Source organism: Microcebus murinus, chromosome 6 (assembly GCF_040939455.1).
Source record: "Microcebus murinus isolate Inina chromosome 6, M.murinus_Inina_mat1.0, whole genome shotgun sequence".
Taxonomy (NCBI): domain Eukaryota; kingdom Metazoa; phylum Chordata; class Mammalia; order Primates; family Cheirogaleidae; genus Microcebus; species Microcebus murinus.
In genome coordinates, this window is record NC_134109.1 from 35852480 (window position 1) to 35864993 (window position 12514).

General features: G+C 42.8%; 1 protein-coding gene across 1 annotated transcript in view; it reads right to left on the reverse strand.

Moving 5' to 3' along the window:
- Positions 1 to 5019: 5019 nt before the first annotated feature.
- Positions 5020 to 12514, reverse strand: part of PPP1R36 (protein phosphatase 1 regulatory subunit 36) — a 28413-nt gene continuing 20918 nt past the window's right edge. Inside the window, exons 8-11 of the mRNA XM_012777706.3 lie at positions 6575 to 6617; positions 6070 to 6248; positions 5791 to 5982; positions 5020 to 5270 (exon numbers count right to left, since the gene is read on the reverse strand). Of these exons, the coding sequence (XP_012633160.1) occupies positions 5087 to 5270; positions 5791 to 5982; positions 6070 to 6248; positions 6575 to 6617 (598 nt within the window). The 3' untranslated portion in view covers positions 5020 to 5086. The remainder of the gene's footprint in view (positions 5271 to 5790; positions 5983 to 6069; positions 6249 to 6574; positions 6618 to 12514) is intronic.

Sequence of the window (12514 nt, forward strand, 5' to 3'; positions counted from 1 at the left end):
CCATGTCTGCCTAGTCATGGGGGGTATTCTCAGGGCTGAGTGCAGCAGAAGCATAATTAAATTTTTTTGTGAATCAGTAAATCAGTGATATAGTAAGATAAACTTACAATTCTACACTGGTAACAACAGCTCTGAACCTCAGGGTCCCAACTGGAAAAGCCAACATCTATAACCACCACTCTTCCTGGTTTGCTGTGAGATGTATTGGGGAAAAAAATAGTCTAGTTCTAAAAATCCACACAATACTTTGGTTTTTTTGTTGTTGCTGTTTTGCTTTGTTTTTTGAGACAAGGTCTCACTCTGTCACCCAAGCTAGAGTACAGAGGTGTCATCATAGCTCACTGTGACACCAAACTCCTGGGCTCAAGAGATCCTCCAGCCTCAGCCTCCTGAATAGCTGGGACGACAGGTGTGTGCAACCACACCCAGCTAATTTTTCTATATATATATATATATATTTTTTTTTTTTTTGTAGAGATGGGGTCTCACTCTTGCTCAGGCTGCACACAACAGTTCTCTAATGGGTAACATGTTACAGTGTGAGTTCTAAGATGACATTTAGGGCTCCTCCTCATTTTATTCTTTTTATGCACTAACACAAGACTCTGGAGTCCTCACGCAAATGCTCAGTTTGTGTCTGCATCAGGGTGTGATCATCAGCGCACACTAAAGGATGGGTGTGAAGGGGAAAGAGTGAGCGTGGGGGAGGAGATAATTATTCCCAAGTGAAGCAACGTGTTTGGGTAGCATCCAGCACAGGTGCAGAGTCAGTGGCTCGGAGAAGCCCCACAAGAGAACACACTCCCCAGGGTAGGAAGCGTGCTGCCCATCCTCGCCACAGCCACGTGAGGCCTCATCAACCCGCCGCTGGCATAGTCTGAAACTGACTTGAGTTGTCTGAGCATGCAGAGGATTTACCGCATTTTGTTATTTTCTTTTTCTCGAGGATGTGTTTTGTTAGCATTCCCGCGTGTGCTTTGGTCTGTACTTGTTGCAAAATAAAAGAGTTGGGGAAGAGGGTGCAATCCTCACCTGTCAACCCGAAATCACATCCTCGTCGTTTATGAAGGGTTTGTGCCAGATACAAACTGCATAGTCACATTGTGACAACCCCCACTGTCCTTAAGTGTACCCTTCGCATACTTTAAAATCTTCCTCAATGGAATTGTTGCTTACTTTCCAGCCATATCTCGCCCTTTGACCTTTCCTCTCTATACCTACAAGAGCCTTATCTCAGCAACCTGAAGGAGCTCTGCTTCCAGCCTCAAGGCTCTCACTTGGGTTTCCTCTGCCAGTGTGGCAGGGACGCCCACACCCCCAATCATCCTCACCTCCTGGTAGTCACGGGCCTTGTGTGGTCCCCTCCCCTTGAGTGTGGACTGGACCTTGTGACTTGCTTCTAATGAATGGAATAGAGCAAAAGTGATGGAATAGCAGTTCCAATACCAGGTTGTGATTGTAACTTCTGTCTTTCTCACACACTTTCCCTCTCCCTTGCTCGCTCTGATGAAGTCAACTGCCATGCTGTGCGATGCTTGTGGCGAGGCTCAGGTGGCCTTGAGGACCTGAGGAAGCCCTTGAGCCAACGGCTTATGAGGAGCTAAGGCCTCAGTCCAACAGCACTTGAGGAAATGGATCCTGCCAACAACCACGTGAATCATACTGAAAGCAAATCAACCCCCCATTGAGCCTTTAGATGACTTCAGCCCTGGTTGACACTTTGATTAAGCCTTGTAAGAAACCCTAAGTCAGAGGGCTCAGCTAACTGCACCCAGATTCCTGACTCACAGAAACTGAGATAATAAATGTTCCTGTTTTAAGCCACCATGATTTGCGGTAATTTGTTATGCAGCAATAGACAATGAAGACAGCCAGGAATATTCCCCTGCTCACTTCCCACTTCTCCAGCTCCTATGTCTTCAAGCCTCAGATTTCAATGTCAGTTCCTCAGGGATGACCTCCCCTTTCCCTGACAGTCCCCCCTGACAGCAGCAGGTCTCTGGTTGTTACTCTCGCAGTATTCCCTTCCCTTCTGTAGCACTCATCACCGTGCAATTAGTCCATGATTTGAGTATGTGTTTCATCCCTGTGTTCCTCCAAGACGAGCAATTCCACGACTGAGCAGGCTACATTCTGTCTGCACAGAATTCCCAGCACCTAACATAGCACCTAGCACAGAGAGTGGATATAATAATTGCAGAGTGAAAAAATGAATAAATGAATGAATGAGTTTTATAAATGAAGCACACCAAAGCCTCATAGTTCAGAAAGGAGAGAGAGAGAAACTATCTTTCTGGGATAGTTCCCAGGCTTTCTTTTTTAAAAGTACCTATCAAAAACCACTCCCCCCTCCAAAAAAAACCAACCCATGTTAACATATTCTAGATAAAAATTTGTTATGACAAGAGTGCATTATAACCAAATTCTCCACATAAATAAAAAGTCCAAGAAGGATTAGCTGATAGTCCAGGATTTTGATAAAAACCTTTCTGTGTTAGCAGGAGTTGTAGTGGGAGTTGACCTGGATAGTGACGGGCAAGAGAGGAAGACAGAGTGCTTGTTTGACAGAAGCTGCCACACCCACAGGCTGGAACCGTTCCTCTGCCCGTGGTGTCCAAGCTGGGAAAGGTGTCCAGGATTTTCTATGAGGCTGAATGCCAAAAGGAGGATTGTGAAGTCTGAGATAAACCTGTGGCCATGTAAAGGCAAATTCAGTCCAGTTGTTTGAATTGACTAAACTCCATCCCAGTAGAGAACTTTAATGATATCATCATCAGCTCCATATTCCAGCTAGTGAACTGGTTTTGGTTTTGTTTATTTGTTTTTTGTTATTATTATTATTATTTTAGAAAGATTCTCACTCTGTTGCCCCAGCTACAGTGCCATGGTGTCAGCCTAGCTCACAGCAACCTCAAACTCCTGGGCTCAGGTGATCCTCCTGCCTTAGCCTCCCGAGTAGCTGGGACTACAGGCATGTGCCACCATGCCCAGCTAATTTTTTCTATTTTTGGTAGAGATGGGGTCTCTCTCTTGCTCAAGCTAGTCTCCAACCCCTGAGCTCAAACAATCCACCCGCCTTGGCCTCCCAGAGTGCCAGGATTACAGGCATGAGCCACCGAGCTTGAGACAGAGTCTTGCTCTGTCACCTGAGTTAGAGTGCCGTCAGCGTAGCTCACAGCAACCTCAAACTCCTGGGCTCAAGCGATCCTCCTGCCTCAGCCTCCTAAGTAGCTGAGACTACAGGCATGTACCATCAAGCCTGGCTTTTTTCTATTTTTAGTAGAGACGGGGTCTCACTCTTGCTCAGGCTGGTCTCAAACTCCTGACCTCAAGCAATCTTCCTGCCTCAGCCTCTCAAGAGTGCTAGGATTACAGATATGAGCCACTGTACCCGGCCATGAACTGCTTTTGTTAGCAATTCCTAATCTTCACTACTTACCAAATAACATCCAACTCACTCCTAGATGGACATTCAGGGCTCAGCTGATCCTTCCTGCCTGCCCATCTATGGCTCCCTGTTACATACATCATGCACTTGACATTCCCAGTCACAGGGCATGCTTTCTCATCTCTGTGCCCTTGCACATGTTCTTCCACAGACTGCAGGTCCCCCTTCAGTGCCACCCAAGCCCCTCAGAAGCCAAATCCAAATCAGAACTCTCCTGGTCCCCCCAGAAGTAATTGTCCCATGGCTCTGTCTTCTCAGCACACTTTGTGTGTACCTCTTTTATGGTGTCTAACCCATTCAATACTGTATTGTGATGATGAATTTATCTTCTCTATTATACAGATCTGGAGGATATAGTCTTTGTCTTGATCTTTTCTTCCTATCCTAGCACAAAGCTTTGTATGGAATAGGGGCTTAATACATATCTGTTGCTAAATGAATAAATGAAAGAATGAATGAACCATATACATTAAAAGGCTTTTTTTTTTTTTTTGAGACAGAGTCTCACTTTGTTGCCCAGGCTAGAGTGAGTGCTGTGGCGTCAGCCTAGCTCACAGCAACCTCAAACTCCTGGGCTCAAGCAATCCTTCTGCCTCAGCCTCCCGAGTAGCTGGGACTACAGGCATGTGCCACCATGCCCGGCTAATTTTTTCTATATATATTAGTTGGCCAATTAATTTCCTCCTATTTATAGTAGAGACAGGGTCTTGCTCTTGTTCAGGCTAGTTTTGAACTCCTGACCTTGAGCAATCCGCCCGTCTCGGCCTCCCAGAGTGCTAGGATTACAGGCATGAGCCACCGCGCCCGGCTTCATTAAAAGGCTTTTAAATGAATTAGATATACTTTATATCCCAATGCCAATAATAATATAGCCATATAAAGAGATTTAATATTAAAAAGTCTCAAATTGCCCTTTTGACTATGATTCTGTTTCCATGTGTACCAAAGATGCTCTTCTCATAAGGCAAAATTCAAGTTAGAAATGAATAACAGGCCGGGCGCAGTGGCTCACGACTGTAATCCTAGCACTCCACCCTAGTGGGTGGATCGCTCAAGGTCAGGAGTTCAAAACCAGCCTGAGCAAGAGAGAGACCCGGTCTCTACTAAAAATAGAAATTAATTGTCCAACTAAAAAAAAATATATATAAAAAAATTAGCCAAGCATGGTGGTGCATGCCTGTAGTCCCAGCTACTCAGGAGGCTGAGGCAGGAGGATCGCTTGAGCCCAGGAGTTTGAGGTTGATGTGAGCTGGGTTGATGCCACAGCACTCTAGCCTGGGCAACAGAATGAGACTTTGACTCAAAAAAAAAAAAAAGAAAGAAAGAAAGAAAGAAATGAATAACAGAATGTTTCTTCACTAGTGCACTAGAAATGTTCTGATACATTACCCTACGTAGTCACATACATAGAAGTCAATAAAATAAATGAATAACAAAGCAAACTACTAAATATAGGAAAATGAGCTTTTCAAGAGCTTTGTAGAATTATTTAATAGTCTATTGCTGAACTTTTAACAAAGTAATTTGAACCATTTTAAAAGCTTACTAATAACAAATATTAGTCCTATATAAAGTGATTAAGCCAAAGCAGTTTACTTCAAATACAGGTACTTAATTACAGAAATGGAATGTACCAGATTATCTAGGCCATATGTGAGAGCCGAGTGCTCTCATGACTAAGTCCAGTGTATGCTGAATCTTCATTTCATTTCTTTCGACCAGGGAAGGATGTTTCCCAGTTGGTTTCACAGTTTCTTCGATTTCAAGAGGGAGAAGGGTATGGGGGTTGAACATACTCCGAGGCTCCCCCAAGATGCCAACTCTGTGAAAAGAATTATTGGTATAGCTGAAGCACTGAGGCCAAAGACCCAGGTGCAGGGTTGTGACTGTGGTTGTGAGTGAGTGTGAGTGTGTGTGTGTGGACACTAAAGCTAAGACTCTTTTTTTAAAGCTTTTCCTGTTTCCATGAACCATCACTATGGTCTTACATATGGGTCCAAAATTCAATCCACGGCAAGATTTTGTACTAGCCCCTTCCCACATTTCCCAAAGATGATTCTTCTCATAGAAAAACATCAGCCTTTTAAAAAAAAAAATCTTTTACTCACCCCTCTAAACTAGAACTATTTGGAACCTGGCATAACTTTCTAGTCTAGATGGGTGTACCCCATGCTGCTGTGGAAGGGAAACAGGGAGAGGAGCAGGGTGAGGCAGGAAGCTGGGAGCCTGTCACCCTGGCTCAACTCTCTGGCAGAGGCATGGTGCCCACGTCACTGTCCCTCCCCAACCCACCTGGGAGGCCACACTCAGGCCTCTCCTGTCTCTCTCCCCGGTCCACTTACATTGGCATGGGCACAGAGTACACACTTTCCACCTCCTCTTGTATCTGGGCTGGGAGTTTGCTGCCTGTGTGAAGATACTTTTTCTCAAAGATATTCTGAGCTTTTTCTCTGAGAGATGGCAGCAGAGTAGACATGACTGGAGAGCGCATGTTAATGGCTTTTTTAATCGCTGGGCGTTTTGCCATCATTCTCCTATGGGGGTGAAAGAGGTGACATTTAGGTCATACCATCCCGTTTTCTAGAAATGTCCTTGAGCTTAGGAAAGGCAAAAGGTCATACCTGAATTGTACGAAAGTCATGCGTTTCTTCTCCCCTCCAGATTCTTCATCTTCACGCTTCCTTCGGGGAATGTTGAACATATTGGTACGAAAGAGCCTCCCTATCTCTTCCCCAATCTCTGTGAAGTGTTCACGTCGGAAAACAATCCAAGCCACGTATGTGCAGAAAGTGTAAAAGGACTACAACAAAACAAGAAAACACGGACAAGAATCACCATCCCTGGTTGTGATGTGGAAAACTCCCACCTGTCTGAATAACACTGCTAAGTAGAGGCAACCCCAGATGACCCAATTTCTCAGTATTCCTGAAACACAGTACAAAATCATACACATACTCACCTGTGCAGGAGGGAAACCAGACCAAAAACTTAAGTTGTAGCAAATAGCTTGTTACAGCCTTTTCAGAAAGGACAGTCACTAAAAGTAAGTACCTGACAAATGGCTACTGTTTATTGCTATACGTGTTTCATATCAAAGAGAAAAGCCCCAAAACTTAAGTGACTCACCTCAAAGAACTTCCAGTCTTTCTGTGTATCTGATATCTTCTCCCTGCAATATAACAAATCACAAATACAGGTTGAGAGAGAAGTTCAATCTTTTGGTGATCTAGTCCTTATCTTCCCCCAAAGGTAGGCTCATAACCTGTGGCCCCAAGACTATTTAGCTGTAAAATGCCATCAAAGGCACTGATAAGGAATCTCAACACCTTCTTCAACTTCCCAGGTTACCCAGATCAACACCCTGAGAGTGTTTGGTCAAAAGTGAATCAATACAAATTCGGGATAAACAAGCCAGTGAGGAAATGTATTCTTCCAAAAAGAGGTAAAGTGGATCTTTAAGCAGGCATGGAAGTACACAACTAGAGGGTGAGTCTGAAAAGAAGAAAAAAAAAACAAATCTTAAACAATGGTTATGGCTTTGGGTGCAAAAAGAAACAGAAATAAAATCAACAAAGGTCCATGCCATGCCAGCGACAGCCTGAGAACAGGAGTGTGCCTCCGGTGATTGACGAAGGTAGATGTGAGCCCTGCCTCTTATAGGCAGGCGTTTACCCAGGAGCCCTTGCAATACCAATTCAATGTTAAACATACCTTACCGGTGTGGGCATACTTGGTGAGCTTGACCTCCCCTCCCGACCATTCCTGTTCTGATTCTCAGTCTTGGGAAAGCAGGCCTGGCCTGGGACCCTTTTAGCACTGATGGAGGGGGCTCTGCACCTACAGTCACTGACCAGTCATGGTGGCCAAGGCCAGACCCAGGGCACTCCGAGGTTGGTCCTGGTTTTGACTCTGCTTTTGCTTGGGCCCTCCTTGTAGTAACTGTGACTCCTAGGATTGGCCCTGGTCCCAGGCTCTCCAGAACCACCCTGAACTTCCACAGTCTGGGGAAGATGACCCCAGGACCTTCAGCCTTCTTATAGGGACTTTATGGTCAGTATGGGGCCATTAGCCCTCCATATGAAGGGTGAGGCTGGAGAGACAGTTCAGCTTTTATTGAGGCCTGTCCCTCTCCTCTTACAGACTCTACCCACCATATACCAGTTTCTTCACATGCAAGTCTTCAATAAAGAGTAAAGGCAATAGTAATTACAGTGAGCATTTACTGAGTATGGACTATGTGCTAGGTACCATGCTAAGCCCTTTACATTTATTATCCTATTTAGTCTTCATAATATCCCTATGATGCAGTCAACACTATTACTCCCACTTTACAGTTGAGGAAACTGAAGTTGAGACTGAAGTCCAAAGACATACAGTGGCAGATCCTATACCAAAACTCAGGCCCGTCAGATATCTGCATCTGTCCTCATAGCAAGAATGCTAGGGAAAAAGCTTTCTCTTTAAAATAGTTTGCAGATAAAAATATTGAACAGGGCTGGGTGCAGTGGCTCACGCCTGTAATCCTAGCTCTCTGGGAGGCCGAGGCGGGCAGATTGCTCAAGGTCAGGAGTTCGAAACCAGCCTGAGCAAGAGCGAGACCCCGTCTCTACTATAAATAGAAACAAATTAATTGGCCAACTAATATATATAGAAAAAATTAGCCGGGCATGGTGGCGCATGCCTGTAGTCCCAGCTACTCGGGAGGCTGTTGCTTGAGCCCAAGAGTTTGAGGTTGCTGTGAGCTAGGCTGACACCATGGCACTCACTCTAGCCTGGGCAACAAAAGCAAGACTCTGTCTCAAAAAAAAAAAAAATATATATTGAACAACAGAGCCCAGTGGAAACTTTTCAGCGTTTCATGTGTGTCACCTGAGGTTTCCACCTGAGGGCTGTGTTTATGTGGGATTTCCGCCCTTTCGTGTCCTCTGCCAGCTGAAACCAGAAACCATACAGAACCACCAAGCTGAAGCAAGAAAACCAACCAAACTGTTTTTGGAACACCAAGTCAGCTCGCATTCTGGAAGGTGGTTTAGAGCAGAGCTCAGACCAGCACCGTCTTAGCAGGGTTTTAAATGAGAGAGTGATTACCCAAGAAACACACACTTTCCTTCTTTTCTTTCTGTGTATTCTTTTTTTAGACCTTAGAAGAGAAGGTAACATGAACCGCCTCCACTTTCCCTCAAATTGTTATAAACACTGGAACTCTCTCTTAAAGCCCAAAGCAAACTGATGTAGCCAACACTGCAGAAATTAAGTACAGAATGTTGTGGGTTTCTTCTTGCCATTCTGATTTAGTTCTGCATATGAAACTGAAATGAGTCTAGGACATAGATGCACCGAATGAGTACATTTGGGGATCTCATAGAGTTTTTTTGTATTTTTCCTTTTTTTTTTTTTTTTTGAGATAGAGTCTCACTCTGTTGCCTGGGCTAGAATGCAGTGGCATCATCATAGCTCACAGCAACCTCAAACTCTTGGGTTCGAGTGATCAGCCTCTGAGTAGCTGGGACTACAGGCACGGCACGTACCACCATGCTGGGCTAATTTTTCTATTTTAGTAGAGACAGTGTCCCATTCTTGCTCAGGTTGGTCTTGAACTCTTGAGCTCAAGGGTCCTCCTACCTCAGCCTCCCAAAGTGCTAGGATTATAGGCATGAGCCACATAGTTTAAAGCTCTGCAAATTTTTTTCTTGCTGATAAATTTTATTATTTTTCTGGTTTTTTTCATATTTTATGATTTTTATATTATGTACATTATGCTTAAACTGATTATAAATTTAGAAATGCATTGATTATAAATAACAATATTTAAGCCCCAAATATCCTCTGCAAATTGAAACAGGGTTTATAATAGCACAATCCAATAAAAATATAATGTAATCTGTAAATGTAATTTTAAATTTTCTAGTAGCCACAGTTAAAAAGAAATAGGTGAAGTTAATTTTCATAAAATATTTACTTTATTCAAACCCCCCAAATGATATCATTTCAATATATAATAAAAAATTTTAATTATTGAGACATTTTATTCATTTTTAAACTTTTTTTTGTATAGTATATATTTTACACTTATGGCATGTTTTAATTTGGACTGGCTACATTCCAACAGCTCAATAGCCCCATGTGGCAAGCCACCATGCTGGTCAGCGGAGACACTATACGTTGCATGTTTCGGGCACAATCCAAAGGAAAGAGGAGAAAGCCAGCCTGGTGGTAAATCCAGAAATTTTTAGTGGCCTGTTATGATGATTGCTTATTTCTTCTCTACCTTAGAGTCTCAGGTCCAAGTCAAAATGAGGAAAATATATTATATTATGTTATATTATATACCATTTGTCATTCCTAAAGGGATGTAAAGCCTAGAAGCCGGGGTTTGGGGCTAAAGAGAAAAACTAAGTTGTGTTCCCTCACTTGTCCCCTGCTGCAGTAGGTGAAATCAGGCTTAAATGAAGGTCAAGGCCTGCTCAGCTAGAGAAGAGAGATTTCGAAGGGATGTGTCTGTGGGAGGGGAAAGAGGCTTTGGGTGCATGTGACATGGTGGGGAGGGAGGGAGGGAGAAGAGGGAGCAAGGACGATTTAAACACCTGAGCTTCAGAGAGACCTCCTTTTCCCCCACCTCCCCTCCCACCGCCAGCCTCTTTGGTCACCCCTCAGGTGACAGCTGCACTGACAGCAGAGGAAGAAGGTACAAATCCTTGAGTGGAAGTGGGGTTGGAGCCACAATTGGCCATAACCAAAGAACAGATCTAATTCTATGGCATGTGCTACAAAGGAGGTTTTTGTATCTATCCTAGAAAACACAGAGAACTTTTACTGAACATGTTCATCAAAATTGGCCAAAGATTTCTGATATTAGAATTTCACAGATGTATTCCAAATAGAAAGGCATGCTTTCCTCCTTCTCAAGAGACATGAAAGGACTAAATTAATAACCCTCAAATTGTTAGTTCTACTGAAATTTTTAACATAACCCTACAGATAAATAGCACAAGGTGTTCAAGTCCAATACTAAGTGCGCATATATTAGAGAGAAAAGTCAGAAATACACATGAAAATCCTAGCTGATTCACATTGGAAAGAAGTGAAATAATGATGTTAAAATCAGTTAATCACTTATAACTGGCACAAACATTGTTCTCATCATTTTCTACATAAAAATCACCAAAATAACAATATAAACTCCTGAATCAAGGACATGATAATCAATACCCATGGCCAATTAACAACTTTTACAGGCAAAACTCTGCAATGATCTGTGTTCCTCTATGTCTTTTGTTCAGCTTTTGACCTATATGGAATTGTTATGTCAACAGTGGGTGGTGAGCTCTGGGATCATTCTCCCAACTGCTATCCAGAAGGCAGGACAGAATACAGGTAAAGTTGCATATGATGGAAAAAAGACTAGCACCATCTGGAAATGAACTAATGACAACCAGAGATGATTACCTACTTTCAAACATAACAGGTTCCTTTAAAAGTACATATAGAGGCCGGTGGGGTGGCTCACGCCTGTAATCCTAGCACTCTGGGAGGCCAAGGTGGGCGGATTGCTCGAGGTCAGGAGTTCAAAACCAGCCTGAGCAAGACCCTGTCTCTATTATAAATAGAAAGAAATTAATTGGCCAACTAATATATATAGAAAAAATTAGCCGGGCATGGTGGCACATGCCTGTAGTCCCAGCCACTCACGAGGCTGAGGCAGTAGGATTGCTTGAGCCCAGGAGTTTGAGGTTGCTGTGAGCTAGGCTGACGCTACGGCACTCACTCTAGCCTGGGCACCAAAGTGAGACTCTGTCTCAAGAAAACAACAACAAAAAGTACATATAGAAATTGTACTGTACGTCTCTAATTATGATATAATTGTTGTTAGTTTTTTTAATCCCCAAATTAGTTTGCAATGTATATGTGCTTTTAAACATTAAACATTAAGTATGGGAAATAATTTTTTTTTTTTTTTTTGGGACATAGTTTCGCTTTGTTGCCCAGGCTAGAGTGAGTGCTGTGGCGTCAGCCTAGCTCACAGCAACCTCAAACTCCTGGGCTCAAGCAATCCTTCTGCCTCAGCCTCCCAAGTGGCTGGGACAATAGGCATGTGCCACCATGCCTGGCTGATTTTTTTTATATATATTAGTTGGTCAATTAATTTCTTTCTATTTATAGTAGAGACGGGTGTCCCTCTTGCTCAGGCTAGTTTTGAACTCCTGACCTCGAGCAATCCGCCCGCCTCAGCCTCCCAGAGTGCTAGGATTACAGGCCTGAGCCACTGCACCCGGCCTAAAATTATTTTTTAAGAGTAGGTTTTTATAACCTCAACTTCTAATTTTCTCAGCTCAAAGTGAGCCCTTTGAACACAAAAAGTAGAGCCAACATTAAGATGAGAAAAGGTGATTTCACAAGAGATTGAGCAGAAAACTGTAAAGATGACTATATATAATTTTATCATAACACTTTTCTTGAAAATTTTGTCAAGAAAAGAGAAAACACCACCTCTTCCTAAATAACAGAGTCTGTAGCAAGTTGAACCTCCACCAATAGCTCTCAGGACCTAAAAAGGCCTCCTGTATTTGGAACCCAGGAATGTTTTTTGATGGTAAAATGTCAATCCCAATTTTAAATACCTCGCCTGTTAGAGACATCAAATAATTCCATTATTTTATACATACTCTTGTGCTTTGCAGTAGAACCCACATTTGGCCTACTTAAGTCCCAGGAGCATCAGACTGCAGCTACAGATTCTCTGCAGATGCCCAGTGGTTCCTAGATTTGAATTAACAGTTCTATGAGACACTAGAGTTTTAAATTTTCCACTTATTTTTTTCTAAAATAAAAGGGAAATTCAATAATATATTCGAGTGGTCCATAACCATTTACCCAAACTCCATAAATAGAATTATTGTTGGTTGACAGGTCATTACCATATGTAATGGCTTGAAAAGTTTGATCAAAAGCATAAATTCTTATGAAAACATAAGAATGTGGTAGAGAAAGGATGCTGCATTCAAACTCTTTTGAGTATAATCCACAGCAAGAAATGTATTTATTACTATTATATGTATATTATTAAAT